Source organism: Pogona vitticeps, chromosome 4 (genome assembly GCF_051106095.1).
Source record: "Pogona vitticeps strain Pit_001003342236 chromosome 4, PviZW2.1, whole genome shotgun sequence".
NCBI lineage: Eukaryota > Metazoa > Chordata > Lepidosauria > Squamata > Agamidae > Pogona > Pogona vitticeps.
The window spans coordinates 88393483-88412942 of NC_135786.1; the positions used below are offsets into that span (position 1 = coordinate 88393483).

Genomic DNA, 19460 nt, shown 5'->3' on the forward strand with positions numbered 1-19460 from the left:
AGTAGTTTTGACCTGGACGGCACCTGGGGATGACTTTGACGAGGGACAAGGTAAGTGCAGTGCAGTTCCTAATTTCTTGTACTAGTGATTGCTGAACAGAAGGAGAAAATCTATGTTGATCTTTGGCCACAAATCCTTTAAGCAAATACCTGGAGAAGTGTAAGTAAAACAAGCTTTGGTGTTCATGAGTATTATTCTAAGCCAATTTATAGCTGCTGAAATAGTATCATCCAGAAAATGGAAGAAGATTCTCCCACCTGCAATTTCAGACCCTCCTCTCGGTCCCATTGCCAGCACAAGCACAGCTGATGGGGACACAGGAGAGGGCCTTCTCTGTGGCAGCTCCCAGGCTGTGGAACATTCTCCATCAGGAGATCAGGATGGCCTCTTCCCTTTCATCCTTCCGAAAAAAGCTAAAGACCCATCTCTTCAGGCAGGCGTTTAACAAGTACAAATGAATCTCTGAACCCCATTTCAGTAGAAATTTCAATCTGTTTTTATGTTTTAATCTTTTAATTGTATTTTAAATCATATGTGGTTTAATTTATCTTTTAATATTTAACTTATTGTGTTTTTAATTTGTGTGAATTTTAATGTTGTGAGCTGCTTTGGGTCCCTTGTTGGGAGAAATGTGGCATATCAATCAATCAATCAATCAATCAATCAATCAATCAATCAATCAATCAATCAATCAATCAATCAATCAATCAATCATATCAGAAGTATTCTCAAAGGCTTTCATGGCTGGGATCCTATGGTTGTTGTAGGTTTTTTGGGCTGTTTGGATGTGTTCTCCTGAACACAGCCAAACAGCCTGAGTAACCTGCAACAACCAAATACCAGAAGAATTGCAGAAACCATTTGTAGAAGAATTGAAAATCAATGTATGAACTAGATAAAGGGAGTGACTGTGTTATTTGTTTGCATAATAATTAACAGCAAATTAAACTAGCCACCCAAAACCGGAGAAACATGGAACTATAATCAAGCAACAAAAGAAGACCTGTGAAGTTTAACTAAATATAAATTTCTCACAGTAACTTAATTTTCTTAAGGTACTTTATCAATCTAATTGCTTAAATATTGATCAAGTTTTAATTACCACAACATTCACTGATAGAAACAGTAAGCCGAAAGGTCTTTCAAGGAAGTGTGCAGTTCATATGGTCCATTTCTTTTAGTTGAAAGCCTTCAATAAAGGCTTTAAGTCTCACAAATTCCTTTTACAGTAAAGTTTTCTTTGATGACGTGGGTGGCAATATGGGTTAAACTGCTGAGCCACTGGGCTGCTGATTGAAAGGTTGGCAGTTCAAATCCGTGCCATGGAGTGAACTCCTGTCGCTTTGTCCCAGCTCCTGCCAACCTAGCAGTTCGAAAGCATGCAAATGCGAGTAGATGAATAGGTACCACCTTGATGGGAAAGTAACAGCGTTCCATGTCTAGTCATGCTAGCCACGTGACCACGGAAAGTGTCTACAAACGCCAGCTCTTTGGCTTACAAATGGGGATGAGCACTGGCCCTTAGAGTTGGACATTACTGGACTTCATTTTCAAGGGAACTTTTACCTTTATCTTGATAATAGTTGTCCCAGCTGACCAGGATGTTGCATACATCCCTGGTTTCAATTCCTGTGGTCAAAGCTTAGGAACAAAGCCTTATCAGTAAAGGATCTAGAACATAAAAATGCAAATTCATTTCCAATCAACCGTAAACAATACCACTTCATTAATACTTTATTGTCACATACTATTACCTTATTGTCACTTACTATTCCAGTTGAAACGGACTTCCCAGGAGAGGAAGCTCTCACCCATCAGCAGTTCACACCCAGTCTTCAGTCCGTACAAAGAAACTGATGACTGTATGTGACAAAGATGCAGGTTGAGCAAAGGGGGAAATTCACATCTCAGCATAAGCAAGAATATCCTCAGTTCCAGCTGAGGTCTCTGACCTTCAGACTGCCGTTTCTCAGGGTAATATTGACTGCTTCATATTACAGCTGGGATGAGAAGACCGTGCCCTACAGATGCAATTGGGCTTTAGCCACATTCATCTTCCCTGACTATCGGCAGAGAGGGCTAAGGCTGACAGGAATTGGGCTCCAAAATCATCCAGAGAGACACAGGTTTCCCACTCCTAGATTGTCCAGGCAACTTGAATTGCATCATCAATCAGCAGGGAGGAAGGGGGGGGGGAATAAGAGGTGCCCTCTGTCAGAAGTGTCTTGGAATATCCACCTGGCACAACTCCGTAAGCTCTAGAGAATGCTATCCACAAGAAGGAGAATCACTGCATTGGAGCGAAACTATTGACCCCCTTTGGTCTTCCGAAGAATGGGCAAGAGCACAGTGGGTAGGCTCTCTGCCAGTAATAGAATTTGATTTCTAATTAGTCAGCTAAATAAAAATAAACAGAGTCAGGTAGGTGCGATGTTGTGACCTGAGATGTACAGAGACAATTCTTAAATTAAATTTATGGCATTACCTTGTGCTTTTGGAACAGGCCCAGTTTCATCTTGATTCCAAAGGTTTGCAGGATAGCACACCAAATAGTAAATATAAGTTCCCACATGCATTTAATGAATTGAGGATCTTACAGTTGTTTCAGTGCTGGGATACATAGGATATAGATAAGAAATATATGCAGAATTACTTGAACATTTGATTAATTTTGACTGAAGTTTTTGTGCAGCATTTTTAAAATTGTATTTTCAGTTTAACAGCATTCCCCCCCATGAAGTGCATTTCTTTTCCTTATCCTTTCCTTTCTCTTTTTTTTAATTTTTACTTTCCCTTTTATTATTTATGCACAGCAAACAATTGGGAGTTGGACACACCAGAAAGTACATACTGAAAAGGAAGTGGAAAAAAAAAACTACTTGTGCTGACATGTCTATGTTTGTGTTTTGTTTTCAGCTGCAAAATATGAAATAAAGACAAGCGAAAGTCCTCTGGAACTAAGGGACAATTTTCAAAAGGCTCCATCTGTAAATACTTCTAAGCTGACACCTCAGAAGGCTGGCTTCAGGGAAGTTTTTGCATTTAAGCCAGAAGCACTGATAAATGTCACACTTCTATACGTAGCCATTCGCACAGCTGATAAAGCCTTCCTATATTCAGACATATCTAACATAGCACAGGCAGTTATTCTTCCTCAGAAGAACAGCGTCATTGCTCCTACCAAGTATAACAGCTTAACAATCATTCTGACAACATGTGGACTGTTGTCTGTGGCTGCTGCTTGTTGTTTAATTCTGAGCAGAAATCTATGGACTTTAAAAAAGAAGAAGTTGGTTACTGATGAAGCTGTACCATGATGGCTGATGTACCATTTACCTTTTAGGCCTTTTAATGTTTTTAGAAAGATAATATAGAAGTTTGCATTTTGTAATTGTGGGGGAGGAGTGGAGTATATGTAAATGATGGCCTTTCACACAGGAGGTGAAAGATGGTTTATTGTGTCGTGTGGCACATTTATTATCTAATGAGAGCAATGAAAAATGGGTGTGTGTGTGGGTGGGTGGGTGTGTGGGTGAAATAACTCTAACCTGTAAGGCAAAAACATTTCTAACGTGCGCATGATGGAAGTGTAAAAAAAAACATTTTTCTAATGAAGAAAGCAAGATACCTATAACAAATAGAGAACCAGCTCTGAAATAACTCCTAGAATACTTAGACTTGAGGGATCAAACAAATGTACATAAAGTGTGTTTGTGTGTAAGGCTGTTACCCCAAGATTTGAGAGTTATATTAAATAGTTGCATGAAACAGAGAGAACCTCCCAAGATCTGGCAGTTATATGACACTGTCAGAAAGGTACTTCTAGTAGTGTATGTGTGTGTATTTGTGTAAGATGTTTAGTTGAATCGTGACCTTTGATACAACTACTGCTTGTGGTCTCATATAAACTAAATCTGGCTGGCTGGGGCAAAAGAGGGTAAGAATGAAGAGAGACCCCCATTTGACCATAATGATTTCCTCTGGCCCAAACTATAGGATCCCCCATAATAGAGCTCCTCTTGAAAGTACATTTCACAGCAGATCTGCAATACCACAAAAGTTAATGATATTCTAATGCTGCTCTGTTTCTGGAAGCCAAAAAGTGGTATGCAACCGAGATAGTATAAGAGAGAAAATAGTTAAGAACAGGATGATAGAAAAGGTGGTAGGTTGTTCGGCTGGCAGCCTCTTCTTCTGCAGGCAGATCACAGACTGTTTCTCCTCTAGGAAAGCTGAGCCATGTCAGCAACACTTATTGAAACAGTATAATCATGAAACAGGTACATTGACTGTTTGGTTAGCGCAACATCACGCATTTCCCATAAAAGAAACCAATTAAAACTCTCTGCATGATTTAAAGGGTGGTAAAATACTGTTAGCACAGTAAAAATGTTTGATTTGGTGGGGTAACAATTTGAGCTGAAGAGGAGTTATGAGAAATTATTGATTCATTGAGAAGGCAAGTTTTTACAGTTCTCCAGTGTGAACCCTTTGCAAGCATTCCTTCCTTCTTCATACATGTCATATAATTACTTCCCCCAACCTTATTCCATCTGCTCAAATAACACACGGTGCTTACCCAGAACGCAGAAGACTCACTGTTTTGGACCAGAGTTCCCACAATCCCAGCCTGGCCACTGGTGCTGTTGGTTGAGAGAATCTCGGGAGTTGTAATTCAAAACGTAGCTTCTCTAGGCTCTTCCTAACTTTGTCCCCTTGCCCTGAGACTGGGAATTGACTCCTATTTGCCTCTTCCAGCTAAGAGGCTAGTAGCTGTGAGAGAGGCAGCCAGCATGAGGGCAGGTGGGCGCAGGATAAATCCTCAAATGCAACTATTCTAAAAGCCCCCTCAAGCAAAATACAGCACAGTTTAAAAACAGATTAAAAGTTTCCCCAAGAAGATGCACACACCACTCCCAAAAGCATGTGACTACCACATGACTTCAAACTGAACTTAAAAAAACCCCTCACCTGAATTATTTCAATAGTGTAACTGCGTCAAGGTTTTTCAAAAGGAACTGTATGCCAAAAAGCAGCATGGGATAAAGTCTTCTATGCATCGTTCATTTATCTACATCAGTGGTTCTTAACCTTTTTGAAAGAAACGCCCCCTTGAGCCATTGAGGAAGTTATTATCGCCCCCCCCCCCCCGCGGTGATGATATCTTTCTTATTTATTTATTTATTTATTTATTTATTTATCTATTTAGTTAGTTAGTTAGTTAGTTAGTTAGTTAGGACACTTAAATCCAATGACCCCTGAAAACAAAATTCAATTCCAAGAAAATGAAATGCCCCCAAAAAGTAATATTTAATGATTTAATGAAATATAAAAGGGGCATAAAAGCAAACTGCAATGCAGGAACTAAAAATTTCAAGACAAAAACTCTGAAACTAAATTAAGATTGGAGGAAAATATATATTCATGTACACTGTAAAAAGGCTGCAGCCATCTTCACAGGTTTGGCTTGCTCCTGCGCCCCCTTACCGCCCCCCTTCTGCTCCAGCGCCCCCACACCGCCCCTTTTCGTTCTACCGCCCCCCTGAAAAATAAAATCGCCCCCTGGGGGGCATTATCGCCCACGTTAAGAACCACTGATCTACATGATCATGTTAGCCCTCCTTGTAAATATTTCTAAGGTATATTATGTTTGTACACCTCAATTTTTGTTCTTTATAAAACAAGAACAGCAGAAGTAACGGAGGGTTTGAGAGATTCTCCCAGTATCATATTCCTGATTTAAAAAAACACCCTCTGCCATTGTCTGGGAGAGAAACTGTTACTGGTGCTAGATGCAACCACCCACTGGAATATGAGGGCGAGTTTGCGACCAAACTAGAAATGGCAGCAGACTTCTGGGTTTAAATCCAGGTCTGTCTCAGCCATGCATAAATCAGGATCCACTCTTCAAGCTTGTGTGGGTTGTGATAACAAAACCCTTCCTTATTGATGGCTCATACACATTCTTCTGAGGTACTAGAAAGTTTAATTAATAGTTGAGACCAGGGTGACTTACAATATGATTGCATTCTTTTATGGTTTAATTGTGGGTGATGCAATTGGCGAAGCATCAAACTAGTGAATAGTGTAAACAGATTGTGAAAATGAGTGTATGCTTGAGAGGAAAAACATGTTTATTCTAACACAAGATTGCCTCAATCCACATTTGGCAAACCTACCTGCTTTTGTTTTGTAGTTGGTCATCTTGGAAACAGCATGGCTCATCTGGCTGATGTCTCAGGCTTTAGCATTGGACGATTGTAATTTCAGGAGAAACAACATTGTAAGTATAAGGAGGGGATACCCATTTGCTTTAACTTGTGTTCTGGCCCATAGCATGTATTACCAAGACTTAGGTGGGTGCTCTTAGTAGCATTGATTTCAACGAAAACTGCCCATGCATTTATTTACTGCAACACCAAAAGAGGTTTGAAGGTTATGGGGCAGGGCCACCAGGGGGGCTGAAGTATGTGAACCTTTGTAGAACTCTTACAGGAACCCTGAATTTGTGTCCAAAGCTGTGGTACACACGTGAGAACTCTTGCACATATGGACCGATCACATGAAGAAATCTCACATGCCGTCCCTTCTTGTTCTAAGAAGAGAGCTTTTCCATGGCAAAGAAAACTCTGCTGATTGGTGGAGTTTATCTCACAGACAAATTAACACTGGGAAAAACATATGCCACGAAGTCAAGAGAATGCAAGAGGAGGAGCAAAGTTCAAAACCTTTTTTGTTATTTAGGTGCATGGAAGTGGAATGACAGGTCTAGAAAAAGTACTGTACATCTTTCTGACCATCACGGAGGCCATGTCATGCAGTATATCATTATCAATTATTTGCTTTGTAAATGTGTTCTCCATTGAGGACATGATGTCACAGCTCAGCCTATCCTCTCCAGTCAGTGGCCACAGGTAGTTCTTTTAAGCTGAGTACAGGGAAGGCTGACAAGAAAAAGACATCAGCAAGCAAGAGCAGATCTGATGGAACACAGATGATATGCTTCAGGAAAAATTAGGAAAAGATTGTGTGGTCCCCAAAACAATACAAATGAAGGAACACGTGATACTGTGCTTTTATTGGACAAGTAAAGAAATGAAACAAAACCCGTTGGGTTGACCATGGTTATGGGTTCTCTTCTTTTCCCTAGCCAAATAGAAATTCTTTGAGTTTCAAAAGAAAGCAGAAGGGGAAATGAGGGGAGATCAGATTGATGGGCTGCTCTTTATTTAAAGAGTTGAGTGATTAAGTTCCAAAACACTGGCAGGGGAGTGGTTTGAAGCCACACTCCCATGGCCATAAGACTTTGGGACTTTAATAAAAGCATATAATTTTGGAACCACCCACAAAAAATTGGTGCACAGCCTGAAGAAGATGAGCTATCATCGAAAGCTCACTGTTCAGTTTTTGTTTTTGTTTTATTTCTTTAATAGTCTGTTGCCATAAAACTGGTTCAGCTTTGCAGCTCATCCAGAGAAACATCATTTACTGTCTTCCCTGATCTGTAAAACAGGCAAAGCTCATTTTGTAACTTATTCTTGTCTTGTGGATGGTGACAGTGACGGTGCAGTCACTGGTGAATGGTGTCTCCCTCAGTTCTACACGACTCTACACTTTTTTCTACAACCAAATATTCTGGATTGATTCCAACTACTATTCTTAAATTAAAAATTCCAAAGAAACCAATGTATTTCAATGGGCATCCTCTGGCATCCACTGTCTCTTGCTGGCACCCTCCTCAGATCACCTCAGGAAAATATTTCTTGTCACAAAAGGACAGCAAATTGCTATGTATATATACATGTGTTTATATTGGCCTGGGTTGCCAGATGGGTGGTACACAAATCAAATCAAATCAAATCAAATCAAATCAATCAATCAATCAATCAATCAATCAATCAATCAATCAATCAATCAATCAATCAATCAATCAATCAATCAATCAATCAATCAATCAATCAATCAATCAATCGTGTTGCTTTTGCTGCTGATTCTATCTTCTTACTGGCAGGGATAGGGAAAAATGCTTATGGGATGTTTTTAAAAAAATCTTTGCCTCAAACACCATAATAACATGGTAGGCTGTGGGTATTATGCACAATGGCTTGGGTGGATAGAGGCCTTCGTTTCACCACTCTTTCTTGGGTAGCAAAATGTCTTGGCTCAGACCTGACTGTCTTTCAGTGTCACTAACTTGCAGAGTTATGCCGCAGTTTGACTTAGGAGAGTATTCTCGCTCAGTGGAAGGGCACTTCAGGGCTTTACTGTTCTTTGAACAATTCTATTTGCTCTGTACTTGCAAGTTATAAAACTGAACAAACAATGGTAACCATATGTTTGCTTCCCGGAACTACAGCTTTTAAAACTAACTTAACAATTGCAAATAAGAGTTGTATTTTCTTTTTTTTTTTACTATACGATGAAAGAGGGTAGAATCACCAAATGTGTCCTTTGTTTGGGAATTTCCAGCATGCAGAGATCTAGAAATTATCCATGCCTTGATAGTTTCTATCGATAATGTTGGGGAGATGTAGTGGTGGTGATGGTGGTATGGGGAGATGGTCTGGCTGGAGAAAAGGTGCAGTGCCTTTGTTTTTTAATTTAATTCTCTTTTGGTTATTAATAGGGCTTCTATTAAACACCTCCTACTTCCAAAGTGCCACAGGGAAGCTCAGCAGGTCTACAAATTAGTAAAATTACTAAGGTGTGATCCTCAGGTCACCAATATTAGAGTATCACATTTTCTTCTTCTCTCTCCATGTATTAAACACATCACTGCATATAATGCAGCTGATAAAGAATGTCAGTCTTATTCCTTGGATGGGTATTTATTTCTTCAGTTGGGAGGCACTTAGTTCTAAAGGAAATTAGAAATTCAAAACTGCTGCTATGTCTCACATTGGTTTTCAGTCTTAAATGTTTGTGATGTATTCATGATAAGAACAGGGCAAGGAATTTCTGGGTTGACCCATTTATAATATTATTTAAAGACTTCCGTAGGTTGTTAACAAGTATACTCATGTCATAAAACATAACCCATGTCTAAGTACATGCATCTCTCTCTCTCTCTCTCTCTCTGTTTATACACATGTACTTACTTACACACACACATATGCATCAATAAGGTCTCTGTGACACTCTTTCTGCCAGGAGCCAGGCTGACAGAAGCAAAGATGGTGCTGAACCAATGGCATCTTTTAAATGTGTTAGTGCTACTACATTTGGTGGCAGGAACAAGGGTAAAGCTCAACAATGGTGGCTTCGAAGATGTTGTTATTGCAATTAACCCTGGATTACCTGAAGACAACAAAATAATTGACAACATTAAGGTAAGTTTTTTTAAAAAATGTATAAATTATTTTCACAATCTAACTGTCACTAACTGCAAAATTATGATGTCCTAAGGGTGGAGGAATCCAGGCACTGTATAATTACAGGCTTATTTTGAGGGCTGCTACTGGAAATCCCATCCTCCTCTCAAAGGCTTATTCAACTGCAAAACCAGGATATGCAACCAAATGTAGCAATGCAGAGTGGTCCTGTTTACTCTTCCAGTCCTTCAGTTTTTGTCTCCAAATGGTCAATAGGATGGCCATCTCTCCTGCTTTTGAAGACCAGTTTTGATTATGTATGTCCTCCTTCTCATCGATGTGCAAGTGGCCACCCTCTTCCCATCCCAAGTCTCCTGACTCTGCACTCGACACTCTAAACAGTACAGTATACAGTACTGGCTATCAGGCAATATCTTTCTTAAACCGCCCCCCCATCTCAAAAATAGGCTACTGTTTGAGGTCTGCAGAACCCTTCATCAGAGTGGGGTTTGCAAAGCAGGGGGTTTAATGGGAGAAAAAAATCCCAGAAATCATACTGGTAAGAAATTGTGTCCAGATTTATGAAATTAGATCTTTGTGCGTAGTAGAGGCTTTTGACCGGTAAATGTATCTTAATCAGCCCTCTCTAGTTTTTTTTTTTTAAAGTAAAACAGTTCCAGGGAAGTCATTTTGTAAGAGGGTACGTAAATCACCCTCTTACAAAACTAGAGATGAATGGCAGAAAGGATGTGGCATGGCAATTCTGTATGATCTTTAGATAAGGGGGTCAGTCCCAGGAGTGAACATTCGGAAAGCACAGTTTGGACCATTATTCTGGAGTAAATTATTATTACCTAGTTAGATATTTTAATAAAATTACAATGATCTCTGTTTATTCTCTTCCCATATACATTTATTTTAATAAGAAAACACAAGACACATGGTTATTAAACAAATTTAACAGAGTTATTACACACATTCCTTCTTTCCTTTATTTATTTCACATCTTTATCTCAGCATTTTGTCCCAAGTCACAATCTTGAGCAATATGGTGAGCAGTACTGTAGTTCCATTAGAATTACAGTAATAATGCCTAAATATGTACTGTCCTTTGCAGATATTAGTTTAAATTTAGCGCAAACTGACCTTTTTTGTGAAGAATTTTTCCTTTTTCATGTTCCTTATCCCTCATGTTCTCTATTTTGGTGATGTCTGTCCTGTTTTTGGTGATAAAGCAGTGGCCATCATAATGGTCAATCAATGTTTCTGTTTTGGGGCCCCTTCCCTCACCTTAAGTGTTTCTTCTGAATATTTCTATATTTTCACAATCCTTGGAGCTTCATGTTACTCTAAACTTGGTGACACCTGGCTCTTGTGCATGGATGGGACTGTCTTGCATACACAAGCAACCATTTTAATAACTGGAACATTGCAAAGGACATTTTAATTATGAGGAAGCAGCCACAGAGCTCCTGAAACCCAACATGCGTTCTTGAGTGTGATTATCTTAGCTTTCTGCCAAAACACTGGCCTATATTCTAAGGTAAATTTTAAACAAGTTTTGACTATCAGAACTGTCCTTAAGATATTGTATTAATCAGAGTGAATGTGCTGGGCTATGTGTGCACCAAAAATAAGTAGAGTGGGTAATAAAGAGGCACATTAACAATTCGGGCTTAGAAAAAAAGGAATGATACATAAAGAACTCCTTTCAAGTTATCATGACATTTTAGATGACATGTACATTTTATTTACTTTCTTACTCTGAAGAATTTATGTGCTGCTCTTCAGAAAAAAAATTTGTGACGATTCCTTGAAAATAAAAATAGAATAAATATATACAGGTTTGGATTTAGTCTAAGGTAGTTGCAGAGGTGTCTCATTGAAATCAAGGAGACTTCATTAACTCATTATTAAGTCACCCACTGATTTCAGCAGGACCAGAATTCAGCTAAATCTTAATCTGACCAATTTGTAAAACAATAATAAAACCCAAAACGGTGGCTATGACTATCGGCATAAACCAGCAAAGAAAAAAAAATTTAAGAGTGTTACTTACTGTTGAACAGATGCAACAATAGTTGCAGGGTAGCATTTCCAAATCTGTCCGTTACTAAGGGGACCCTTCTCTCTCACTTCATTTTAGATACTGATAGCTACCAGGGAGGGCCTCTAAAACTGATCCCAGCATACTAAATTTCAACTCGCCTTTAGCATTGGAGTAATTCATCTGTTTGATATGATCCTCTTCTCCCCTCTTTCAAGGAGAGAAGTATATATTTCCCACCTCAGATCTATTCTATTAATCCAGGCACTGAATGTATGTGTGGCAACCAACATTAAGCAACATGGGTGTACCTTTTTCAGGAAACAGGGCTTCAAAGTATATACTGAGTAGTGTGATTGCCCTCGCTTTGAAAACAACACTGGCCCCATTCTTGTGCCTTTAAAAGAAGATGGTGTCACAGGAATTTTTCAGGTTTTCTCACATTTCTTCAATACGGAGGAGAACAGCTTAGCTCAGGGTGTGGTATTTTTCAAGGCCAAAACCCAAGATTAAGGTGGAAAGGCCTTTGCAATGTCACCCTGGAGTGACAGACAAGGGCTGGAACTGATTCTGAAAATAGCTGGACAGCAAATGTCCATAACTTGCTCCAAGCTGAGGGATGGACCGAATTGTGTGCACTCTCAGTTCCATCTCTTAACTGTCAGTGAGCTGTTGTATGAGCTCAAAAAAAGACATGTCAATTCCTTTGTGCTGAGCCAGTGAGCACTGGTGACAGCTGGAAATGGGTGGAGATACCTATCCATGCTTTATGGCCGTTTCATAGATAAAAGTTCAACTTCTTTTTCCTCCAGCACTGACATTTGTTCAACTTCTTCCTCCAGCACTGACATTTGTCTTCCTGCCTAGAGATCAGGAAAAGCATAGCAATCCCAGAGACTTTAGCCAGCACCCTGTGAAATGGTCAGCCCTAAAATGGCTTCATGCATAAACTACATTTGCACATGCCAAGCTATTGTTAAAGTCATGTTAAAAGTGACAGATTCAAATATGTGATATGAATTTAGTCTACCAGCTTTCTCAGATTTCCTGGGGCAATGTTCACATAATGGTTTAATTTTGTTTTGCTGCCAAATTCCACAAATTTGTTCTCTCTAATTTTCATACAACATCATCAATAGTCCAATAGCAGCCTGTTTCCAACCAGGGAAGGATCAACTGGGAAGGAGGTGGGACCATCTTGTATGTAACTATGTACATGAAACTGAAGAGATATAAAAGTGAAGTGAAAGTATTGTATAGATACAATTCAGTTGTGAATGCAGGAATTTCCATGTGGTTCAGATCCACATTACTGTATTCATATTATGATTTTAAAGAATCACTGGCAGTTTCTAATTTCCAGGAACATGCACCCTTCCTGCTCCATCTTCAACCTTCATGACAACATGTAAGACCACTAGCTAAATCATGGCCTTAAGGAATGTAAGGGGGGGATCAATGCAAATTCTCTAAACACAAAATGCAACTACCAGCCAATGTAAAAACAGGTCCAAAACACATAACATATTTTTCTTTCTTTCTTTCTTTGCTTGTCAGGAAATGGTTACAGAGGCTTCATCTTACCTCTTCAATGCTAGCCAGCAAAGGTTTTATTTCAAGACAATAAAAGTTGTAATCCCATTGACATGGACACCCAAAACTGAGTATAAAAGAGTTACCACTGAATCTTATGAAAATGTAAGTATGGGGCCCACTTTCAAATGCTAAATGTCTACGTACTATTTGTTAATTTTTTGTTAGAAATATGGGTTTTAGAAATATGAATTAGTGACCTGCAATAGGTCCTATCATTAATAACACTATTCAGCTCTTGGGATTCCAAGAGTTGAGCAGTGTTTTTCTTTATTGAGCCAATTCATTTCTTATTTGATCTTCCTCTTTTCCCCTGGCCTTCAAGGCTTCCCAGCTATATATATATATACAGTATATATATATATTGACAGTAGTACCACACAAGACTTATTTGAATATAAGTACAACTGAATATATTGGAGCTTATATCTCTGTTAGTGCCTTGTACTTACCAGGTTGTGTGTCTCATGAATTACAGAAATATCTACTGACAACTATTTGTGGCCAAATTTCGTGATACTAAATCAGGAACTTCCTTCAGGGTTGAAAAATGTCTAATTATCATAGCAGAAGCTTTCTCACCTCCTTTTCTAGAAAATTAACATGCTTTATCTTGTCATTGGACATGGGGAGATAAACATGGGCTTTGTTTCCAAGTCTGCTTACCCGGGGATGATAGATCTATGGAACTGTTTTCACCTTGTAATGTCATGCCATCTATATTGTCGGATATAACTACAGGCAAGAAGTCCTGTCAAAATAGTCATTCAAAACGTAGGCCCCAAACCTGTGCATTTTTGCGTGTAACCAAAAGCTAGGAGATACTTACCTTAGCAAAAACTGGCATGCAATGTTCCTATGAAAGGTGATTGTCATTTCTCTTCTTGGTGATTTTTAAACAAGCTCCTATTTTATTCCAGGCTGATGTCATTGTGGCTGATCCTTACTTGAAATACGGAGACGATCCTTACACCTTGCAGTATGGAGGGTGTGGGGAACAGGGGCGATACATCCATTTCACATCTAACTTCCTGACTAACGACAGCTTGCATGATGTTTATGGATCACGAGGTAGTACCTGTTAGATTATTCAGTACCTTTTCACGCCATAAAGGCAAACTCATTGAAGCTAGCAGGACTGGCTGTTGTTTGGCTTCAACAAGGTTATGACATCATGGATGTTCAGGCTAGGCATTCTTGGGCTGGACCCTAGAATGAGGCAGATTAAGGGGGGGGGGCTGTCTCAGGGGCCCAGTGCTGTAGGTGGAGAGTGGTGGCAAGATCTTGCAACACAAGCTGTGTCTAAAAATAAGCTCTTCTTTGCTCACTAGTCTAATCTGCTTACTTTATGAACATCATGGGAGAGACCAGAGCGCCATCTGGTCCCTTTCCTCAGGCAACGCAAGGCCTTTGGTTGACTTTAACCAGGATTAAAAGGCAGTGCTTTCACATAGCTCAAAACAATTTGTATACCGCACCTTAATCTCTCGAACAATAAAATAGTTTCCAGAGTTTCCTTAGCAGCGCCATCAACTAACCTCCATAAAATGTGGCTATCTCTGTTACAGCTGCCCAATTTCTGATGTGACTGGTCAGCTTTTCCAATGATGTTTAGTATGGGATTTTTTGGGAGGAAACTATCACCATCTAGCTAACCTGACACTGTAAACACTAATCAGAGTGGTGAAATCAGGGTGTCTTCCCTCCTTCCAACAGGCAGAGTCTTTGTTCATGAATGGGCTCATCTCAGATGGGGTGTCTTTGATGAATACAACAATGATGCACCTTTCTACACTACTGGAACAAACAAGGCTGAAGCAACCAGGTACTATCCTAGACATATATCTTCAATATTGGGAGAAGTCACTGCTGTAGCAAAGATTTTTGCTGGCACCTCCTGTGTATGCGTGTAGAATGAAGGATAAACTAGCTTTCACATAATTTTTGAGTAATAGTAGTACAGATATTTCAGTGCCTGTTTCCGAAAACAAAGGAAGCTTGATCTACAACTTTCACATTCTTTCTTCTGTGATCTAGTATTCTTGGAAAGCTAGAAATAAAGGAACTGGTTAGCTAAATATTGTGCAACTTGTCAGTAAGCATTGCATCCTGTTTCAGTGATAGTGGTGGAATGATATGTTGGAGCTTTAGCAACCTTGTATGCTGCCTTTAGGAGGTGTGACTGAGAGGGATGAGCACCGCCCCCTAGAGTCGAACACGACTGGACCAAAATTGTCAAGGGGAACCTTTCCCTTTACCTTTATGGCTGTCAATCAATCCAGGAGTAACAAATTGTTCCTTCCCTGCCTCTGATTTCAAAGAGACTCACGCCTCTCTGCTTGCCCTGTCCCCCTTTTAGTCTGCTTATTGTTCTGGTCTTGCTGGTATTTGACTGTAAATAAAGTTAATGAAAATTAGTCTGCTGTGCAATTAGTACAGTTAGAATGTAGTCTGCAGGAGTCTATTAGAAGCAGTCTGGTAGTCTGTTGAGGCCTGTTGCTGTAAGCAGTCATTGTTTTTACAGTATGCCAGTTTTTGATCTGTTGAACTGCGAATAAATGAAACCTTTTATTCTTTCTCTTATCAATGTCTCAGAGTGAGTTACTGAAATGTAAGTGCCAGTTGATGAGACAATAAGGGATCATCTACTCTGGGGAGACTTGAAGCTAATTCTACTCTGTAAATCCCTACACTTCTGTGCAGCCAGAGGTTTTTAAGCAGAAATCCAAATCTTTTCAACATGATATACCCCTCATCTTACAATCCCTGTAATATATTGTGATGATCAGTCATCTGTTTGTAAAGTGTCTTCACTTTTTAGAATTATCTAGAATAGTAGTGCACTGTTTATGCCAAACTATTAGTTTCTCCACTGTTTAACTGGCTAAATATACTTGTTGCTCATATTCTCCAGATGTTCAGCAGCTATCACTGGTCAATATAGAATCCAAACTACCCCTGGAAGTACTAGAAAATGCAAAATTGACCATCGAAGTCAGCTTTATGAGGCTGGATGCCAATTTATTCCAGATAAAGTACAAACTACTCCAGTGTCTATAATGTATGCACAGAGTATCGCTTCAGTAAGTCCAATTAATGACACTTTGAAGACTGCAGAACTTATTTTTGTATCATATCTATCTCCACAAAGACAACTTTTCTCATTTTTTGGTCAGAGATTCAGGGAACTGTAATTTGAATTTCTATAGCCAATGCAAAATCACTCCAATCATTTCCTGATAATTTCTGCTATGTAGATATGAGTGCATAATATAGCAAGTAGTTCTCTGATGACCAGGACGGATTACTTACAGACACTCATCATTTTATTTTGTAAATTTGAGGGCAAGAGTTATGTCTAAAATTAATGATGCATTATATTTGCATTATCTTTTTACAAAGTAGGAGAGGCTAAAGGGGTTAATGAGGTTGTAATCCTAATCTACTTTTCTCCACTTTTCTTTAGGTTACCCAGTTCTGTGACAAAAGCAACCATAACATTAATGCAGCAAATATGCAAAACAAACTCTGCAACTACAGAAGCACATGGGAAGTTATTATGAACTCCACTGACTTTGCTAGTTCATCTCCCATAAATACTCCTTTCCTTGACCCCACCATCGTCTTGATGCAAACACGGGATAGAGCTTTGTGTCTCGTACTTGATGTCTCTGGGAGCATGCGAGATGTAAGTCTATTGGCTACCTCCCCCCACCTTCCCAGAAGAAATATTTTCATCAGATGTGATAGTTTTTAAGCAATGCAATTATGGTGGATGGCAAGACAAATGCCAACACAGAGGCAGTGTTTCTTTAATGAGCTATAAATGATGTTAGAAATTGTGAGGATACCTTTACTGTTTTCTAATTAGGTATGTTCATTTGGACAATAACCAAATGACACCAAAAGATGAGTACAGGAGAAAAGCTATTGGTGAACCCACTTCTAGTATTTACCACTGTGATTTCTTCAACACTGAATGGTTAATGTGAATAACATGGACACATTGGATTAAGGGGATCAGAATATTCCCAATTCTGCTTTTTAAGTGAAAACTTGTGCCCTCCCCCCATCTATTTATGTAGCTCTAAAAAATCTACCAATGCCAAATGGACTTTAAAACAAGATACTTGTTTTGAGTAGGTTTATACTTCCAGATGCCTCCCTGAAGAATAAATGCACTTGTAAAGCTGATGGCATATACCAAGATCCAGGTCTATAGAGCCTGTCCTGAGTACACTCCTGTACTGTAGTGAGTCCTGGACCCTTTGTGCATGGCAGGAGAGGAAGTTGAACACCTTCCATATGACCAAATAATCCTCCTGTCCCAATGGTCCTTGCCAATGTGGTGAACCTTTGTACCTTTACAGATATGAGGGGGAAACCAGTGGACCACCAAAATAATGATTATGCTAAGCCATTGGTATGTTACTTTTGAGCCCTGCTATGCCATGATATATTTTTAATGGGCTCAAAGCATTATTTAAATTATTAATCTTGATAGTGTAAATTCAGTGATAACTGAGGCAGGGAATTATATCACTGTGCTGAGGCATAGGGAGATGCCATGGCTTATTTGCTTTATTATTTGAGTAAAATGATCTCAAACTGTCTTTATTTCTTGGCCAAAAAATTCTATTAAAGAGACAAAACCAAATAGCTACACAGTACTTCTTAACTATGTACAAAGAGCCCTCAGTTCAAAAGTATGCTAAAAATTGCATGGTTGTGCCTGGATTTTTTAAATAGAACTTTATAGAGTTAACGTTGGTGTCCTTGATGTAACAAAAATCTATTCAGCATTTTATCCTCTATTCTGGAAAGCACTCACAATTTTCTGTTCTCCCCACACTTTCCCCAATACAGAATGATCGACTTCTCCGTCTGAGGCAAGCTGCAGAAATATTCCTCCTGCAGATTATTGAAACAGGGTCCTGGGTTGGAATTGTGACATTTAATAGCGCAGCAACAATTCAGACTGGTTTGCAACATATTGTCAGTGATGCAGTACGCCAAACTCTTACAACTTATTTGCCTACTTCAGCAGGTGGAGGAACTCGCATATGTGCTGGTGTGGAAAAAGGATTTCAGGTAAGGGAGAAGAAATTCCAGACACTTTAATTCCTATTTGTCTGTTTAGTGTATATACGCACATTACTCAATTGTAACATTTGAGACCATTTTAATGTTTACATCAATATCCTATCAAATTTTGGAATTTGTAGTTTGGTGACATCCTAAGATTTTTCTGCTGGAGAGTTGTAGTGCGTTTCCCTGACTGATGGACAATAATCCTACAAACCTAGCCAAATTATAAATCCCAGGATTTTACAGGGAAACTGATATCAAATTGCTGTAACTTTACAGTCAGTGTAGACATAGTTTAATAATGCCGTGACTACACTGGCAAGCTGAATTGGAGCAAATTATTTGTGAACTGTGTTATGGTTGAATTTGCAATCAGTGATGACACAGGGCCTAAGGACTGATGTGAGAGTTCCTTGTTCACAGTTGATGAGAGTCCATTTGCATTTAAGCCCACAGACCCACTTCTTTCCTTTCTTCTTCTGGTCCTGCTTCTGCCAATCCTTTTATGGCTCATTGTCAAACTGCTTGGTTTTTCAAGAGTTGTACAGTGTTCTGGAAAAGGTGGCAGTGTTTCCAAGTTCCTCTTAAAATGTGCAGAAATGCTACATACCATGGGAAGATCTTTTATTAGGTCTGGGTTTTTTTTCCTGTTCTGTTCATTATTTTTTTTAAAAAAAAATCATCCAGAGGTGATCCAGCACTAAATTAATTTATCAGCACTAGTGATAAGGTGATCTAGCACTAATCTCACATATGAAAAAAAAAAATACATCTGAGGATGATTGGGAGGAAAGAACATGGGGGCAAGTATTCCCCCAGTACTGAACATTACATCCCAACTGCCTATGTCACTGAAACACTACGCACAGATATGCCCTTGTCTTTACAGGAAAAAAAATCAGCTGATCACACAGGAAAAAGTCAGTTCAAATCAATTCAGCTTGAAAAAAGGACAAGCCCCAGTGGCACAACAAAAAACAAACAAACAAAAACTGCATTGGGAGCAAAAAGCATTGATCAGTTCAAATCAGCTTTTGTGTTGTGTGATAATAAAAAAAAACCACTTTGAATCAACTCTTATTAAAACCACAGCAAGCCTACATCATTTGACTGTATGAGTCACAGCCTTAGAATGTTATTTATCCAATTACCTTGGGATGTATTATTCAAATGATTAGAAGATTGGTTTGTTAGCATTTCATTTCTCCTTCTCAGGTGCATTTATGCTAAGAGGAGACTCTGTTCTACTCTTAGTACCCAGCTCCATCTTTGTTAAATTCAACAGCCAAATAGCCAGGTTGTGACATTATAGAGCAGGGGTCTCCAAACTTTTCAGCATGAGAGCCACATCATATATTTTACACATTTTTGAGGGCTGAAGAAACACACATGCTCATGTACGCATGCACAGGCTGAAGGGA

At 39.1% G+C, this 19460-nt stretch overlaps 1 protein-coding gene across 1 annotated transcript in view; it reads left to right on the plus strand.

The window, feature by feature from the left end:
• Positions 1 to 126: 126 nt before the first annotated feature.
• The window catches only part of CLCA4 (chloride channel accessory 4), a 32574-nt gene continuing 13240 nt past the window's right edge, over positions 127 to 19460 (plus strand). Inside the window, exons 1-8 of the mRNA XM_072997900.2 lie at positions 127 to 6283; positions 9151 to 9329; positions 12916 to 13056; positions 13872 to 14022; positions 14668 to 14776; positions 15866 to 16034; positions 16418 to 16639; positions 17818 to 18042. Of these exons, the coding sequence (XP_072854001.2) occupies positions 9174 to 9329; positions 12916 to 13056; positions 13872 to 14022; positions 14668 to 14776; positions 15866 to 16034; positions 16418 to 16639; positions 17818 to 18042 (1173 nt within the window). The 5' untranslated portion in view covers positions 127 to 6283; positions 9151 to 9173. The remainder of the gene's footprint in view (positions 6284 to 9150; positions 9330 to 12915; positions 13057 to 13871; positions 14023 to 14667; positions 14777 to 15865; positions 16035 to 16417; positions 16640 to 17817; positions 18043 to 19460) is intronic.